The sequence below is a fragment of the Theobroma cacao genome, chromosome 9, assembly GCF_000208745.1.
Source record: "Theobroma cacao cultivar B97-61/B2 chromosome 9, Criollo_cocoa_genome_V2, whole genome shotgun sequence".
NCBI lineage: Eukaryota > Viridiplantae > Streptophyta > Magnoliopsida > Malvales > Malvaceae > Theobroma > Theobroma cacao.
In genome coordinates this window covers 38,109,824-38,129,751 of record NC_030858.1, presented here as the reverse complement: position 1 = coordinate 38,129,751, position 19,928 = coordinate 38,109,824, and the positions used below count along the sequence as shown (strand labels likewise).

The 19,928-nt window shown below is 34.4% G+C and overlaps 2 protein-coding genes and 1 non-coding gene across 3 annotated transcripts; 2 read left to right on the top strand and 1 right to left on the bottom strand.

Moving 5' to 3' along the window:
* Positions 532-3,172, top strand: LOC18591011 (gamma-interferon-inducible lysosomal thiol reductase). Its single transcript, XM_007016902.2, has 5 exons — positions 532-964; positions 1,116-1,181; positions 1,345-1,485; positions 2,483-2,575; positions 2,754-3,172. Exons 1-5 carry the CDS (start codon positions 692-694, stop codon positions 2,958-2,960), a joined length of 780 nt encoding a protein of 259 aa, XP_007016964.2. The 5' UTR covers positions 532-691; the 3' UTR covers positions 2,961-3,172.
* On the top strand, positions 3,231-3,312 carry TRNAS-CGA. Its single transcript has one exon. It is a non-coding gene; the product is annotated as a tRNA-Ser (tRNA).
* On the bottom strand, positions 11,014-12,362 carry LOC18591009 (protein LIGHT-DEPENDENT SHORT HYPOCOTYLS 6). Its single transcript, XM_007016900.2, has one exon. It carries the CDS (start codon positions 11,918-11,920, stop codon positions 11,195-11,197), a length of 726 nt encoding a protein of 241 aa, XP_007016962.2. The 5' UTR covers positions 11,921-12,362; the 3' UTR covers positions 11,014-11,194.

Here is a 19,928-nt window from a genome sequence, read left to right as displayed (position 1 = left end):
TGAAAAAATGAAAAAATAAAAAATTTTAAATGATGATATATTAATAATTTAATAATAAAATTTTAATGTTTAAATTTTTAATGAAAATAGAAATTAAAAGATTAAAAAATGAAAATACAAATAGAAAAAAATAAAAAGAAATTGAAATAAAAATAATATTAATAATTTAATAATAAATTATTAATATTTTAAAATTTTAATAAAAAATTATAAAATATATTGGTAAGTTATATTAATAAATAACTTTATCTAATTTACTAAATTATAATAAAAAATAATTTCATCATTTATTTATTATTTTAAAACTATTCTTTTCAACCAAACATTAGAATGAAATATAATAATAATTTCTATTCTATTTTATTTTATGAATCATATTACATAACAATCATTATATTTTAATTTTACAAAATAATTATTTTTTTTTTCTATTCTATTCCAATTCGGTGATCAAAACGTGCCGTTTATAAGAAAATGTTGGGCCTTTTGTAATTTACTACACAAAAGAATCTGAGGCAAATATTAGCCGTTCTGACTGGTGGCGGGAGCAACCGACACCTGTTCAACGGATTCGCTCTCTGCTACACCTCCTCTATTAAAAAGAAGAAGTAGAAGAAAAATGACGCTTAGACTCTGATAAAGAGTAACTAAAATTCAGTCTTTGAATCTTGCAGTCTTTGCTTTTCCCTCAATGGCAGCTTCTCGACCAGCGGTTGCCCTTTCTCTGTTATGTTCCCTCTTCTTGCTCTGCCCATTTTCTTCAGCTTCCGAGATTACCCTTCCTTCCGATTCACACAAAGTGTCCTTGACTTTATACTACGAATCCCTGTGTCCGTACAGCGCCAATTTCATCGTCAATTACCTTGGTAAGCTCTTCGAAGATGATCTGTTGTCGATCGTCGATCTCCGCCTCGTTCCTTGGGGAAACGCCAAACTCAAAGGCAACGACACCTTTGCTTGCCAGGTCTATTTTTATTACATTCTACTGTTTTTTTTTTTTAATTCGATGGAGATTTTCAACCGGGCTTTTGGTTTATTGTTTTCCCAGAAAAAGGGGCAATGATTTGTTTGCATTTACTCTTCAGCTGTAAAACTTTCCCTTTCTTTTATTGCAGCACGGTCCGGGTGAATGCTTGTTGAACACTATTGAAGCTTGTGCGATTGATGCCTGGCCTCAACTGGTAAATTTTTCCATGTTCTCACTGTGTTTTATAGTTGATTTCGCCTCAAAGTTTAAAACCCTTATTAGGATATGTTGAACTAATTGGAAATTTACTTCTTCGTGATTCCAACCTGTGAAATATGTAATAAGGGTTATGTTAAGGGGAAGATGTTGTGATGCAGAATGACCATTTCCCTTTTATCTATTGCGTTGAGACGTTGGTGTATGAGCTCAAGTACCTTGAATGGGAATCGTGCTATGGGAAATTGGGGTTGGATTCAAAGCCCATCTCAGATTGCTATAGCAATGGACTTGGGCTAAAGGTTAGTCTCTATACTCTATGCTACAATTTGACAATGTTCGTTCATGTGATGTGAGCTGTATTTTGTTAGTCCTCTCAGTAGAATATTCTGTCAAAGTATATGTTTGTATTCATGTTTTATTTAACTAAACAGTTGAGATATATGAATGTTTCTAAAGTATATCCTGGTGCATGCATTAATTAGCCTTAAAGAAGTTGAGCAAGGATCCACAACTTTGACCTGTAAGCTTATGATACTTTGATTTGAGATTTATGGTGCTTATGGGAAAGTGCTTCTTCATGATGTCAATATCCGTAATAGATAGACTTCTTTGATTCTTTTGTTGTTGAATTGATTTTAGAGAGGTAGCAATAGCCGGCTGTTGTCTTATTTCCTATCGTGATTTCATCTACCTGAAGAAACTTTGTACCAGAAGAAAAGTGTTTCTGCTTTGCTGATTCCTATGAGGAACTCTGCCATTTGTTATGTGATTATGTGCAAGTCATCATTGGACCAGAAAAAGTAGAAAGGCATAAATGAAATTTGGCCTGCTAGACTGAGTCAAAGTATAAAGAGGAATAGAAAGGACTAAGCACTGCTCAGCTGTATAATTGTTATAATCTTTGATATTATTGGCTCTTCTAATAATTTGCTTTCATGTATTAACTCTTGAATTATGGATATTTTGACTGTGAATAAATGGTAAGTGTATAACTTCACAAGCACCTGCTATTATGTGTAGAAAATTACAACTAATAAGACTGGACTATTCGTGTGCTTAGAGGATATTATTCTAATTTTCAGAGGGTAGGTTGTTCGTTTTCCTTATGGACAATACTTTGCTCATGTTCATAATTTCAGGGATACCATGTCATAGTTTATGTCATGTTGACCAACTTTATCTTTCTTTTTTAATGTTCTTTCACCTCTTCTGATGTTTTCTTTATTTTATCATGTCAAAACATTTTACACTATGCATAATAAATTGGCTTAATAAGGAATTGTTATCTTTTTGCAGCTTGAACTACAATATGCAGCTGAAACTAATGCCCTTGAACCTCCTCATAAATATGTGCCTTGGGTTGTTGTGGATGGACAGCCACTTTATGAGGTTCGTTCCCTTAACTATCAGATCAATGGAAAAGTATAACACTGCAACCCAGCTTCATTTTATTGATTCCAGGGCATTAGATGATCCCAATTATCTTGTCCCTTGCTCAAATGTAGGATTTAAACAATGCCAATATTGATCGTTATTCAATAAAAGGATGTTATATCTTTGGTTGCAGGACTATGAAAACTATATAAGCTATGTGTGCAAGGCTTATAAAGGTGCTGCTGTGCCAAAGGCTTGCAGTGGACTATCCTTCAATCTAATCTATGGTGAAAAATTGATCCATCCAGTTTGCTATGAGGAGATACCAGCACCAACGTTATTGTCGAGAGCCATATCGTCTGTGATGTCGTGGATATGGAAGATGGCGACTTCTATGTAATTGCTTTCCGTTTTATATATGCATAAATGTCCTAATATACTTTGTTGTTGCTATTTGATTGGATTCTAGATAGATTGTTAATGTATATCGTCAGTGCAGTTTTTGCACTAGGACTGAACTGCATGTAATGTGGACTTTGATAAACTACTTATCATGACAGATCATCTGGAAAATACTATGTGTGTTGAAAGCACCCGCCAGGGAAATTGTTCCATTCCTTCTGCGGAAGGATGCAAGTTTTGATGCTAGGTAAGTCCGTCAGCTGAAGTGGTCGATATGTCCGAGTGGTTAAGGAGACAGACTCGAAATCTGTTGGGCCCTGCCTGCGCAGGTTCGAATCCTGCTGTCGACGACTAAAAACCCTTTTGGGTTCTAGAGCAAGGCACATATTGGAGCTCTCCTCTCCTGTGTAAATCATGACATGACGGCCCAACCCCATCGATCAGTGGGTTGTTTTCCTGCTTCCAAACCTTTTGGACCTCATATTAAAACCAAGACAGCCCAACACATACACACACATTTTCCATTGGCCCAAGCTTTAACTTTAATGGACCTTTTCGTTACCCATATTGTCTCTCTATTAGATCTTAATACAACAATTCGAGCTTCGGAACGAACGGCCAACAGTCAACAAGAAATAAGGAAAAATAAGATAAAACAGAATGTAGACAAAGTGATCACGGGTGCTAATATTGAGTGTAACTCGTGATAATTAGGTTAAGGGGCACATGGAAATTTTTTGCAACTTAGTCAAAATGATCATGTAGTCATGTGGGAGCCATTAGCCATTAGCCATTAGCCATTCTCTCTACCTTTTCCTAGTTTTGTCTCCTTGTTCATATTTAGACAAACCTTTTGTCCGGGAACTGATCCTTCCATTGCATGTCCTAAGCCACGTCTTCCTTTCTTTCTCTGCAAAAGGAAAAACAGGGTAATTAGGTTAAAGGCAAAGCCGGATGGAAAAGAATGAAGGGGGCGGGAAGCGAGGATAAGAAAAGAAAGCCAGACTCTCATCATCATCAACATGCACCGTTTTTGTCCGAGAAATCTACGGCCCTGATATCCTGTCGGCGACCAAAACAACAGGTTTTCAAACCGGCAGGGACCCACACGTACTGTCCTACTCACTCGCATTTGCATTTTCATTTTCCTTTCTTTCACCTTCCAATCTTTCTTGGGTTTTGGCTTTACTGCTTTTGCTATCCCCTCATCAGACTTCTCTCCTCTCTCTGCTGTACAAAGGGTCCACCCGCTCCTTACGTGCTCACCTTCGATTCAATGCAAAAACATTTAGGTTACAAAACCCCTTCTTCTCTGGTAGATTAAAGCCCTCTGCCTCCCAATTCTCCTCCGACCAACACCCCATTTTGCCTAACCATTTCTTCTCGAAATTAAAAACCTATATACTTTATACACTCTAATATATACACCCCATCACTAAATCTCGATTTAACTGTTAACGACGTGACAGGATTTGATTCATATATAATTATTAAACCTCATTTTATCTGTAACAATATTTGATTCATTGATAACATAATAAATTTTTAGACTGACTATTCATTGAATATAAATTTATGGAACTCAAAATATCATTTAAAACTTCACCAAACGGAGGTAATGCAAGAGAGAGAGACAAAAGAAAGCTGAGAATATATATAAAAGGAGTATAAATACGGTGGTGGGTCACAAATCTTTGTACATTAAAAAATGTTCCTTTCAATAAAGATCATATATATATATATATATATATATATATATATATGTTTCCCTTAGCAAAAATCAAGAGGCTCATCGAAGCAACGAGAGGGAGAGAAAGCAGACAAATTTGCATCGGATCCTCTTAATATCCCACCGCAACGCCGTGACATCCACGACAAATTACGTACCATAAAATTCATTTTCTATAATAATAGTGGCTTTGCGATCGCAGAAGGAACAGACGACGTTGCGGCTCAGCATTTAATTTCTTCAATTGTAGGCGCGCATGGATCAAAAGAAAATCGTGAAATTATTAAGTAAAATAAAAGTATTAACCGATACAAATTGAAATTAATCGAATTTGATTTTTTTAATTTCAATATTTATCAGCTAAACAAAAGTAACTGAATCGATTGAAAAATTGGTCATTGATAAATCAGTTTTCATTATTTTTTATTTTTAATCTATAATTATATCTATTTTATTTTTTTTTATAATGCATAATTAAATTAATTTTAAAATTTTAAATTAAATTGACCGAATGGAGCTAAACAAATCCGTATCCAATACTCAACTGTAAAGCAAGTGGGCACAATTTTAATTATTGAAATTCTTTTTTACAAATAAAAGCATCATCAATCATTCGTGAGAAGTTAATTGATATGAATTAATTGGTATAAATAAAAATTAATGGAATTTAATTATTTTGATTTGATTTTTTTATTTTGATATTAATAGACTAAAGAGAAGAATTATTAAGTTATTGCAGTCAGTTTATGATGTCTAAAACTTTTAATCCAATCAATTGAAAAAGTAATCATTAATAATATATTTTATATAGATATAATGAATAATTAAAATCGATCAAATAAAAAAAAATAAATCAATTTGGATTAATTTTGATTTTAAAATCAAAATGATCGAACCGTCAAAATCTCTTCTAGAAGCAAAAGCGTCATCAATCATTTGTGGGAACAGCTAAGCTTTTATTTGTTTGCATTATCTGATTTGTTTATTAATACATGGGATCTGGGATTTTCCTTTCCCTAACATTATTCTTGGATAATACACGCAACTCAGCCCAATTTGACAATTGTTTACCCAAATCCTTTTTAAAGCTTTTTTTTTCCTTCCTTTTCATACACACTAATTAATTCCTCCATTTACTGAGTCAGTGGCGAGTGACAACCGAGTCATCACTTATTCCTTTAGCAACCCAAAGGGGGAACAACTTCCAATGGATGTAGGTTAATCTGGTGTCTTAATCAACTTTTCTACAATCTTGTTAATTTTATATAATATATACATATAAATATAATCAAGTATTAATTCGATTTTAATTTTGTATATTTCAACTTTAATCGTATTGTATGTTGAAAGAGTAAATAATTGTGGCACGAGTGCCTTTAATAATAACAATAACTTTTTTAATTTTAATTTTTTTTCATATGTAACAAAATTTTATTAGATATAAACATTTAATTCCGGGGAAGTTGATTCCTCGGAAGGAGGCAATGGATCGAGAAAAAACAATATATATAAATTAAGAGTTATTCTAAAATAATAATAATTATTAATTATTATTAATATAAGAGATTGAGTAGGTGAATAATTGACATCAACCTTCGTTTTCATCCAATAACACCAAGAGTTCATGAATTTATTATTTACCGGATAATGTGAAGAAAACAATTTTCTATGCTTTTATGGACGGAGGAGCTAGGTCGTGATGAAGTCCAAGAGGGTATAGGTTTTTTTAGATTATGAAATGGGAGTTTTAATTCCTAAATTAAAATTACGAGAATGTTAAAAGAGAAATCGATTCAGTTCGGTCTTTTGTATTGTAATTTTGTCAAAGAGTTAAAAAATTTATTGTACGTAAAATTTATGTTTTGATATGATTAAAAATGTATCTCATTTTTTAAAGAACATTCTGGTTATTACCCATTAAAAAAACATTTTTAAAATTAATTTTTATAATAAGTAAGATGTAACCCCAAACGAGGAGATAAAAAAAGGAAAAATCTTCATTAATTATCAGGATTTCAATGCAATTAAAATATTTTGATTGTAAAATATCGCCCTCGACGTTTAGTTTTATAAAACCAATTGGAGGGGTAAACTTTGGCAATACACAAGTTCAAATATCTCACTAATATTTGAATAAAATGCCACCCTTGACGTTGAGTTTTATAAAACCAATTGTAGGGATAAACTTTAGCAATAAACAAGTTCAAATATCTCACCCCCGTCGTGCAGCAATGAAGCAGATAAAGTTTTTTCAACTCGTATCTAAGTATTTGATTCGTTAATTGATAAATGATCTACTGCTTAGAGAGTAGAGTTCAAATCCACATTCTTTCAATTAAAATAAAAAATATTTCTTCAGCTCGGGTTTTTCTTTATTTTTAATTCTCTTACAAAGGAAACAATAAAGAAGAAAAAAGAAAGAAACAATAAAGATGCCGGTGCAGCTACGTATCTTAAAAGCAAAACAAAGTACAGCAACATTGCATCGCTGCATCAGAAGAGAAGGCCAGAGAAGGGCTCTTTCAGTGTCTTGAATCATAAATACAGAGTCAATATCTCTTCAAAGACATGTATCCATCCAGGATCTTGTTGGCCCCCTCTTCCCCCTTCTGCATTTTGGAAGCACTGATCTCACATCTAGCTTAACAACACCATAATTATACATAATAATATACAGTACATAGGTATCTTTTGCACTCGATGCAAATGAGGTGAGATTTTATATGTAGCAGAATTGATTAATCGAAATGATCGATTTTACCATGTTATCATCTGTATTTGCAAAAGATTCAATTACCCTAACTACTGTTAGGGTTATGTCATACGTATATATGACGTATTTTCGTCAGCATAAAAATTTATTTAGATATAAATCAGAAGATAGAGATTTATCAGGATACAAAAGAAATTTGAATGTGGATCCCTCCGAGATCTCTTTCTTGTAACGGTTAAAAACAAGCATGTGATTTATGATGTACCATCAGAGGTAGAACACAAGTCTAATTTACCACATTAATATGCCTGACCATGAAATGAAAGATATGGACAGAAAATAAAAGCATCTGGTATGATAGAATTGAATGAAGAAGTACCTTGTAATCATAGAGTAAAAAAAAATAATGACAATGAAAGGAATTGTTTAAACCCACATTGATTGACACCAGAAATTTAGAAGAGAATAATCAAATCCCATTAGTCTATTTATTAATTTAATTTGGTAACCAAAAAAAAAAAAAGAATTATCAAACAACCCATTTAGTTAATGGGATTTAGGGTATCTGTTTTCAAGGTTGCTTCCATCCATTTGGTCCCGACCAAAACCTTGTCTCAATGGCACTTGTCTCCCATGATATGTTTCCATGCCTTTATTGCTCACTATATTTGCTTTGGGTTCTTACAAAGCAATTACAATGGCACCATATTTGGAACCAGACAAAGCTCTTTTGTAAACCGGAAGACAGAAATAATTGTTGCTGTCCGGAAACATAAGCCTTTTTGAAAATTTTGATGTACAAAAATTGCAAATAAGAGGGGGAGAGGGGGCGAAAAAACCTTAAGACCTCTCTGCTGCTGCTGCTGCTGTATGTTCCTGCATTGAATCATGATTCAGGACACTCTCCCAAGTTTGATTCATTCACAGAGAGAGAGAGAGAGAGAGAGAGAGATGAATGCAAAGAGCCTGCAGCTGCAAAGCGGCAGGGAGGGAAAGGGCTCGTAGGTCCCCCTTTTTGAAATTTGGTCTGTGAACTAGATCATGGCCAAGTTCTTGTATGGTTTAAAAACAGGTGGAGGCTAGGGCTTCGCCCCCACGTGTTTAAGGCACTGTCCTTTGTTTTTGTGCATATGGAAACAAGGGTTATATATGCCAAAATGTCTCCACCGAGCAGTTGATAACATTAACATTAAGAACAGGTCGATTTATGATGTTCAAATACTGTTTTTAGTTCTTTGAAACGTGTGCAAATGGTGAGCTAGTAAAATAAATTAAACTAGTCATATATTCCTTTCAAATCCATATGTCAATAATATCACTTGCCGGTGGTGCTGGCTAAGACAAGACTCGTCAAGGCAGGTGCCTTCAGAGAACCCCACGGCTCAACCCCCACCTCTCTCTCTCGGCAGGTGCCTTCAGAGAACCCCACGGCTCACCCCCACCTCTCTCTCTCTCTCTCTCTCTCTCTTATTTCTCTTAAATTAAATGAAGTACCCTTCGGCTTGGTCCCTCCTGACGAGAAACTATGTGGGAAAAAGGCCTTACGTAGCGACAAAAGAATCAAGTAAACAAGCAGCTACGAAGGGCTTTCCCTTTCTCACAATGAATCTTGTGACATCGCTCCTTTTTGCACTTTCACTCACTTAGAAATCCCTGCCCCACGGTCCGTAGTAGCATGGTAGATTACAAAGATGATCAAACAGAAGAGATTTTGATTGGTTTTCTTCTCTTTTTCTATTACTAACCAACAAGAAAAATGGTGGGAAACCTTTTGCTTTTCATGATAATACATGTATCATGAATTCATCATCGTTAGGTATAGAAAACGTTGAATTATTAGGTAATTGTAGTACGAATGAGGATACGTTACAGAGAAGGAGAAGAAGAAGAAGAAGAAAGAGGGGGCATTTAGATAATTAGATCTTGAGAGACAAAAGGGCTCTACCAGCTTCTCTTTTTGACTTTTTGTGGAATCGATATAGGATTAAAGTTACAAATAAGAATAAATTAAGAACGAAAAAAAAAAGGTGGAATGAAAAAGGTGAATATTTTATTTTTACAAAGAAGGAAAACTATTCCAGTAATGAAAATTCTATTTATAACTACAACAAGCCATGGAAGAAAAAGAAGAAAGTCCCTATAATTAATGGGAAATAAGTTGAAGGAAAGAAGGGATGAACAAGAACAAAAACCCAATACTAGAAACAATATTTAAGATGATCATGAGAGGAAGCAATAAATGTAGTAATGATCCAATGGGAATATATGAGTCTACAAAAAAAATGGAAAAATCAGAAATGGGGATTTTGTTGGGGAGTGCCTTGGTGGGTCTATGTTATTATAGCAAAATGGAATATTATAATTATGATAGAGGGTGAGAGAATAAGATAATAGCCTAGTTATGCAATAGAATGGAAGAAAGGGTTGGCTACTGGTCCTTTTCAGACTGAGGTGGTGGTTACCCCCAAAATAAAATATAAAGGGTGCAGCAATCACAAGGATTATTTTAAATATTCATTGATGCTTGCAGCCCCCTATATCTTTTTGTTTTTGTTGTTTTCACAGAAAGAAATGTTGTTTTCATAGGCATATGAGAGAGAGAGAGAGAGAGAGAGGGGGCGGGGGGGAAGGAAAGAGAGGCGGTGAGATCCAAAAGAGTTAATACCCTTAATCCCAAAAAGGAATAAGAGAAACCCAAGACCCCAAAAATCTTAAAAATCTGAGAACAAAATCTTAGATGAAAATATAAAGGGTAGAGCACCTGAAACTGAGAGTGCAAAAGTATGTAAAATTCAGAGGTAGTTGCACGTGTGGTGTATCACCGCAGAATTACTATTACCCTTTGGGGTGTGGTGGCCTGGTGGGGAGGGAGCCTCAAATGATGAAGAGAGCCCGGGACCAGATGCACAGTTTGCTTAGAGAAAGATTGTTGTAAAAGATTTTGGCTAACAAAGTGTTGTGTTGTGGACTTGTGATTTCTGTTTCAGTGTTGCCCTTCTTCCCAACAAGCCTACTCTTGTCTCCATTCTCCACCCACACTTTGAACTTGGTAGATATATAGCTAGAAACAAATCTTTAAACCCAACACTGATGGTAAAACAAAACAAGCAATAAAAGATGGTGAAAAAAAAACGCAATAAAATTCAGCTTCTGAAACTGTTCAAGATTTAATGGTCACTTCCTTCTACATTGGTGGAATGTTCTCTCTTTTTTGTTTCTTTCTTCTGTGTAATGAATTCTATACAAATGCGAACATCTGATTGGAGCTTACCAGGTCAAAGGAAAGGAAAGAAACCAAAGTTTTCCTTCGATGACATGATGGGAATGCAGAGTGACCCCATTGATTTGCTCATTGTTGAGGAAGGAAGGAAGAAGAAGAAGATGGAAAAGAAGCCAAAGGGTTTTTTGTTTTCCTTTCTCAAGGCTGGCTTCGTTCTTCCTAAATTCTACCCATCAAAAACAAACAAAAAGGAATGAAGTGGGGGAGACCAAAACAAAACCATGCTTCAACTTTTACATGTATGCTTTTATAGTAGTAATCATGTTCATGCATAACAAAGAAATGAAGAAACAAGTAAGAAAATCTTATCAAACAGGAAGAGAGAGAGATTGGTCGAAAAGAGATTAAAACTAGATTTTCTAACTAAATTTGGTTCATGGGATATCGACCCAATTTGCAGAGAGAATCGCCAGATATATATAACTCATAATCACATTTCAAACAGCTATTAAAAGGGAAAAAAAAGAAAGAAAAGAATAAAATCAGTAAAGAAGGAAGAAAAAAGGTAAACTATACGCTAGTAGTGGTAGCAGTGGCAGCAGCGGTAGAAGCAGCAGCATTAGCTACAGTTCCAGCACCACTATTACTATCATCTCCGCCACCAACGGCGCCGGTACCCCCGCCATCAACCGCTTGAGTGGCAGCCACCGACACATTGACCCCCACGGCCGTAGTTGTGACAGGAGGCCTTTTTCGTTTCTTCTTCTCATAAGGAATCCCTCTAGCTTTAGCCTGCCCTTCTCTCACTTCCCTCAAATAAATCCTGACAGCCTTTGCGCCAAAAGGGTTCGATTCTGGACGTCCACCGTTTTCTTCATAAGCAGCTCTCAGCCGTCCGATCAGCGCGTCGAGGCTACCCCATGCTTGCTTGAGTGGACAAGAGCAAGGAGCAGGTGGGTTTGGATGTCCGAAGTAAGGACAACCCGTTATGTGAACCTTAGTTTTGCCAAACTGATCGAGGTATTTCAAGAACTCAATTACGTGTGCGCCACTGCAACGAGCCAGCGTTAACGGTGGCTTATGGTTCTTCAAGTACTGCAAGAAAGTGTTCCAGTCTCGACGCTTCTGTGACTCGTACCGACTCGGTGGAGCTGGGGAAGAAGATGACTCACCACCACCTCCTCCTCCTCCTTGTTGCGTACCCGTTGGCGGCGGTGCTGAAGCTGAAGCTAAAGATATACCCTCGTTGGTGCTATTCGGGTTCAACGCGGCACCCCCTCCAGAAGCAGAATCCATTGGCTAAAACCAAAAAGAAAAACAGACACCTGTCGGGGCTTTGGTTATCTTGATGATGATCGGCTGTGATCAAACTCTACCACCTGTTTTCTTCCAACTTGAAGTGTTTGTCTTTTGTTTTCTTTCGCTTTGTTGAAATTCCAAGGCCGCAGGGTGGGCTTTCTTTGTCTCTCTAGACTAACAGGTGAAGGCTATCTAAACTCTAAGCTATCTATCAATCAACACAAAGAACTCTTTGCTAGCTGCTTCTGTTTGATTAGGTATTAGGGTTCATTCAAAGAAACTGCTGCCTCCCTCCCCCCCGTGCTCCCCCCCTTCCCTGTGGGATCTCTTTCACGGAGGAAAGATTTGCTTTGCTACTTCTTTATTCGTGAGAGAGGTGATGATTTTGAATGAAAAGAAAAGAAAATTCAAGTGAGAAAAAGAGGGCAGACAGAGAGAGAAAGAGAGTGATAATAAAGAAAAAAACAAACAAGTCATAGATGATGGGACGTCCATATACAATTTCTCACTACTCCTCTGTATTTTAATTCTTATAATTAAAGGAATTAAGTCAAATAATTTCATTGCTTTTAAAAGAATTATATTAAAATAAAAAAGGGCAAATTGGGTTCAATTGTATGCTACTGTAGAGTAAAGAATTGGATTGAGAAATGTGTTCGAGAGTATTTTCATTTCATATAAGATCACATGGTGGCCCCAACGGACGTGACATGTTCACTATTCAGCCCCCCACCACCGGCGGCCCCTCCACTCTCCTCCCCCCATCCTTCTATTCATCTTCTATCTCACTCGCCATTCCTTTGAATTTTAAAATTTCAAAAATCGAAATTTGTTCGTTTTATATAAAAAGGTAATTGAATTGGTTGAATTATATTTTAATATAAAATTAATCAAAATTAATTTACATTTGTCAATATAACCGATTTTCTTTAATTTTTATTTGTTCAATTATAAATTTTAAATATGAAAAATAATCAAATAAATTAACTATGGATGGGAAAGGGTTTATCTTGGTGCGTGTGGTGCACGATGGTGGATTGAGAGTGTGGGAGGGTTGGGCTGCACTTAATGGGGGTCTCACTTAGGTCAAACTTTTCATGGCCACTTAAGAACTCGTAGGTGCCCGCTGGCCGCTTACACTTGCCGGTTGAAGGTGGTTTGATTGTTTTTTCCACATGCTGGTGCATCTGTTTTCTGTGCAACTTTGTTTCTCACTAGCCACGTGCACTTCCTCCATTTAAGCAATATATACTGCAAATGTTCTTTTATTATTATTACTTTCTCTCTTAATTTTGTTTCATATACTGACCAACTTGTTCGTTTTCTTTGCTCTTCATCTTTCTCCATGCACCTTATCAAAATGGGACAAAAGGAATTTGTAAAAGGTTCAAATCAATGATTTACTTACAATAATTAAAATTTTTTTAGTAAATTACAAGTCAATGTTATCTCAATCCGACTCAAATTTATATAAATTTAACGTATAATTTTATAAATAAAAAAAATTATAATTATGCCATCGACATTATTAAGCATCGGTCAAAAAATAAAAATACAAATATAATATCAAAAACGAAAAAATTATATAATTTCGAGAGATGTTTTATAGTATGTGATAGAATGAATGGAGGGTAAGTGTTTGTTTTAATTCTTTTATCCTATTTAATATTAATTATTGGATATCAATAATTTTTTTTATGAATAAAAATTAAACCAAATTGTGGCATGACACTTGTACAAAAGCAATATGATAGAAAAGAATCATTTTCACTTCTCACAAATGATAAAAGAGAATGATGGGGTATTTAAAGTTGGGATGGAGGAAAAAAATTGTTGTCATTATTGAAAATAGCTAGAAAGTTCTATGTATCCCCTTATTTGGACATGAATATGACAATATACCAATGTATTTTAGGCTTAGCCAATGTTTGTCATGCATCCCATTTTTCTTCCTTCAAATTACTCTTATCAATAACTTTCAGATGTGACTCTGCCCATCCATTTTCTATCCTTCATCAAATACTTCAATCAATAATTTTCAGATGTGGACTGATCTTTCAATCACTCTATCCCTCTCTTTCACATTTTGGTCATATGATATGCAATCGAATTACAAAAAAACAATCTCGTTACATGAATCTACCACTGAGCAGGTATGGTTTCAACGAGAGTTCATCTAGTGTAGACCATTGAGATATTGTTTTGAGCAAGTACCCCATGAAACCGCTGTGCAGTAACCAGCCAAACCCAAAGGGGTCCGAGGCATATGCCATATCAGGGAAAGCCTTGCTTTGTATCATATATCTCCAATCAACGTCTTCTCTTCTGAGTGACAGATTTGACTTGATGGAATGATGCAATGAAGAAGGTAGGCAAAAAGAAGAACACAAACTATCCGTGCTAAACCATTGAACAACAATCATCGGTAATCTGTGTTGTTGCCCAAGCCATAAATAGCAAAGTTGTAGACTTCCATTTTCTGATAAATCTTCACAGGCTTAATGGGGGAGAAGAAGGCAGTAGCCAAAATTTATAAAGTTTGGACCAGGGAAGCACAAGAAATACAGCAACCCTCTCTTCAAATCTCCATATCTTCATTGGATTGGATGCACATTTCTCTCTTCTCTTCTTATTGTTTTCAGTGGGAGTGGGTCCAATATAATAATTTTGCATCTTATATCTCTTTTTAATTCGATGAAATGGTAGTTTTTCTTTAACTATACTGGGATTGTTTCGTTAAACATCTAATCGATAAATTCGGTTAACGTTAATTAACGTTTTTGTTGACCCTTTGTTAAATTTGATATTGATAAGAACGGAAATGTTTTACGAGTGATGATAAAATGCGATAAATTAAAAAATTGTTCATTTCTTTTTTATATATTGTTGTAACTCAATTTCGAGTGTTGGACTTTTTTAATTAATTTTTTCTTCAAAAATTATAATCATGTATCAATTTCTAATATTATATAAGCTTGACTTTCTTCCACCATTGCTCCACTTTGTATGCTATTTTCTTTTATTGCAAAGAATTCCTTTTGGCTTTTCAAAAATGAAAAAAAAAGAAGAAAAGTTTACTCCAAAATTTAAAACCGCAGGGTAGAAGGAAAGAGATATATAGGAAAAGACTATCATCAGGTTTTTCATTATGGGAATTTATGATGTTGGTTCAATTTTTGAAAATTACTGGTGAATTAATATTTTTCGGGTAAAAAACAAATGATTGAATTAATAGGTGTAGTCACGAATCAGATTTAATAAAATGATCTCGACCGTACATATATCGAATTTCATAATTTCTGATACATGATAGAAGTTGCACTCGAGAATATTTGGAAAAATAACGTTTTGATTGCAAATAATACAAGCGCCATTAATTCAAGCTGATGGTCACTACAGCTGAAACGTACTTGATGAATGGGAAACATCATTTTTGGTAGGTCTTTTTCGTGAGGCCTAAGTGTTCCTTAGCCATATTCAATTACTTAGCTAAATTTTTCTTCATAAAGGAGGGCTTCCCATGGGTTTCCTTTCAAGGTACACACTCCAAGCTTAAAGAATTCACAGACAGACAGATGGGATTTCTTTCCTTTTTTTTTTTTTTTTTTAAAGTTTTGAATTAAACAAAGAAGATTAGGTTTTCATGCCCGTGATGCTTTTATTATTTCTGTTTTTTCATAATATAGAGAGACAAAAGACAGCATGAAGACCCAAAACAAGACAAGAAACAAGTAAACTGGTTAAGGTTATCCAGTCCCGTGATACATATTTTTTTGCAAACAAAAAGCCCTACACCTTATGATGTTCTATGACTCAACAAGATAAGTACTTCTACTTAATTATAAAAAATAAATAAATAAATAAATAAATTGTAACTCCATCCACTACTGCAAGATCACTATTGAAATTTTCCCTATTTAGATAATTAAAAACAAGTTGATTCGAAAAAAATATTCCTTAATCAGTATCAAGTCGTAAACATTTTATTTTTATTCATTGTCGGATTTGTGAGAGAATCGATACAATGATTAAATACGAATCATATAATTGGTTGAGATAGTCTCCTATTTGCATGTTGAATCTTTTAAACTAATTACCATTTTTGTTGAGTACCACATTAATTTCCTTCACTAAATAAGATGGTTTGTTACGGATTCAATTAGGTAAGGCAATGAGTGGGGGGATTTACGAGTCCATATTTCAAAGCTTTTGATGTCAGTTGAAAGAAAATGGTAAAGAGGTGATGAGAGAGATAGGACTGAAAATAATGCATGAAGATCCCCAAAATCCCCATTTTCCCAATTCCCAATCCGACGACCCGTCGTTTGCTTTTGGGTGTTCATTGATTGGCAGGGTTGGGGTCCCAATGGGGTGGGGGTGATGGGGTCATTGAGTCATGGAGGGTGGCAGTGGGATTCTACGTGTCAGTAGAAATCAAAAGTTTCAACAGAGAAAAGTTAATGTGGTGGGGAAGGGGTATATAGCCCAAGAGAAGGGGTGGGGGTTTGAAGCCCTTGGCTTGCAGACGCTTGGGGTTTACGTCAGGGAACTGATTAGACCTCTGCTCCATTTCCTGGACTACAACAAGGAACAACAATGGAAGACCATTTGGTTTTTCCTCTTCCTCTCTCTCGTTCCTTTTTCACCCCATAAACTGCACCCTGCAGCCATGGTTGCGGACCTCTTAGCTGCTGGCTGGCCCTTTAAAATAATTTTATGTGTTTGTGTTTATATGCATATCCGTAAATTATAAGAAAATAAGAATTAACAAGACGTAAACAAAGTATAAAAATGTCAATGTTTGTGATTAAAAATACGAATATTGTACACTGTTTAAGAACTTAAGATCAAGGGAAGCTAACAATTAAGAGAGGAGAAGAGGGTAAACTTATTAATCGAATTAATCAAATTAAAATCTAAATAAAAAATAATAGACGAGTGGATCAGATTCGGGGATGAGATAGAATCGGATTAAATATGATGATTAGCATGTACATGACTTAAATAATATAAGCAGTAAATGCCAACAGAATCTAGCTACAGTAATTGATGTCACATATTTACAAAGGACACCTGAATTAACATTGCGCAATTCATGGCAGATAGTTCTAGCAAAACCCAAATCTTGTCACCATTCTCTTATCAAAAATGTTACCAAAAAATGGTATATTAAAAACTTTTGTTCCTTTTTTTTTTTTGGACAGAAAAAACTTTTGTTCTTGGTTATTGCTTAAATACTAAAATTTGAGTTAAATGTTTGGATTTTTTTTAATTAAAATCAAATATTTCAATTGTAACAATAAATGGTCAAATGTTTTTTATTTTTTATAATTAAATGTTAAGATAAGAAATGTCTAGTGCATGCGTGTGGGATACGCACATGATGTGGATTGTCAAATCTTTTCTGTCAAATCAAAATGATTCAAATTATGATATGACGTGTAATAATTTTTTTCATCATGATACGTAATAATTAATAATTATATTTTTTAATATAATATGTAAAATTTATAATAATTATATTTTTTAGCATGATATGTAATAATTAAATTTTTAATATTTTTTTTTGAAAAATCAAAAGAGAACTTCCATTAATTAGAGAGGAATGAGACGATTTCAAAAAAAAAAAAAAAAACATAAGCAACGACTAGAAGGCTGAAAATTGTTTTATGCCCTTAAACAAAAACCAGCAAATCTTCCAAAAACACCATGAAGGCATCAAAAAGAGCAACAGAGCAAAATAAAAGGCGAACTGGGTTTGCGCCTATACAATTTGCACATAAAACGATCCCAGCAAGCAAAAACAAAAGACAAATTCATGACTATACAAGTAGAAGAGATCAAAGGAATTTGCCAACAGCCAAATAACAACACACAGCAAGCACAAAGAGGCCATAAGCATACCGAGATAGAGACAAAAACCAGCAATACACAGCCATTTGGAAAAATCTGCACTCCAGGAGGAAGTTATGAAATCTGACAGAACCAACAGTCAAAAGGTGAAAACCAGACGCCAGAAGCAAAGGGGAAGGGTTTCTCCTACTCGATAACACGAAGAATATCGTATGAAAGATGCAACCCATCCTTTCGCCAGCTTATTTTCTCTTCGATTTGCATCTTTTTTAGTGTGTTCAATATCGTAGTTGTCGATTAAATTTTCAACATTATATGTAATAATTATAAAATAACTAAATTTTTATGAGCTCGACTAAATTAGTTACCATATCATTAATTCACCTAATTTTTTATCGTATGTGATACATGTTTCATCTACATGTCAACTTAACTTTTAATTATAAAAAATAAAAAACGTTTGATTCTTAATTATTATAATTAAAACATTTAATCCTTAATTAAAAAAATCTAAACGTTTAACTCTAATATGAGCATTTAATCTTGTTTATCCAACAAATAAAAAATTAAAAAAAAAAAGAGCTTTTGTTCTTGTTCACGTACATTTTGGATTTGAGTGCACGTCAAGGCAATGTATGCATTGCACACATCTATGATTGTTAATTTTGTAAGTCTCTTTTTCTTTCTTTCTTTATCAACATTTTATTATCTATGGACCGTGCTTATTTTTTTTTTTAATTTTAAATGCTTAATTTCAAGTTTAAAAAGAAAACAAGTTTAAATTTTACTTACTAAATAAAAGAAGAAAACACGTAACAAGAAAAATACCTCATAGGAGAAAACATGTATTTAATTTTCAATTTAATTCAGATAAGAAAAGAAAAGAATATGAAAGTGAGAGCTCGAGAGAAAGGAATATAAAGGCTAAATCGTACAGTGTAGGCAATGGTGTTGGGAAAATAGTTTTATAATGAAACTATTTTATGCCAAAAAGAAAACGCATCCAATGCCATCGAATTCCTTCTTTATTTTCTTCACGAATTTTCTTCCTATTCGTACACCCTAAATTCAAGACAAAAAAGGACGTCAACTTCGTAAACCCCACATTCCTCCCTCCTTTTCCATTATTTAACAGTAAATTTGATACGGATTTTATTTTGTAATTGTGATTTTCATGTAAGCTAAGGTATCCCCTTGTCCCACCACCAACGATTCCTTTCAATCATTCATCAACTTCCTCCTCCCTCAAGCAAAATCAAAGCTAAAGAAAAATAATAACCCAAAACATCACACCACCCTCGTCGCTTAGAGGCTCTCGTAACTGTCTACATTCGTCAAACCTAATTTTAATGGAAAAAGAAGAAAAGGGGAAGAAGATTATAGAGTTGGAGACAGACAGAAAGAGGCAAATAAGAAAAAAACCGTAGTTGGAGAATAAATATATATTTTTATGTATTTTTTTAAAAAATTATTAATATTCAATTTTATGATATTTGATAAGTTAAAAAATTATACACTATCAATATATCAAATATAAAATTTACGTTAAGATTGTTTTATAGGTTAGCAAAAGAAATGGAAAGCACGTCCATTTGCCAACATTGTTTCCCTACAAAGCTTTGAGGAGCTGGTGGTTCTACCTATTGCAATGGAAATAGCCCAAGTCAAGACATAATAAAGAAGATTGGGTGTTCGCTTAAATGTTTCCCTGCTGCAAAGTTAATACACCGGAGAGTCAAATACTAAATCATAGAAAACTGATACCCAGTACAGAATTTAAGTGAAAAAAAGAAGAAGAAAAAAAAAAGAGAGAAAGATATAATGCAAGTACTACCATGAGTGGTGCATGATCTTGGTAGAAAGCATTGATGGTATCCCCTATATATGTGCAGGACAGTGGCCTTTGTTTTATTTATTACTCCCCACCCACCACTCATACTCCAGTGTTCCCATCCTCATGTAGGGCCTATTTCCTTGTGATGTTGACCCAAAAGGCTTGAAAAGCTTAGCAAATCTGACTTTTTGGATAAAAAGAAAAGAAGAGAAAAAAAAGAAGATAATATTTAAATCCCATCTTTATCTGATAATTAATTATCAGTGTTAAGAAACTTATATAGTCTAATGATGGAAGAATAGAGAGAGGTCTTGGGCT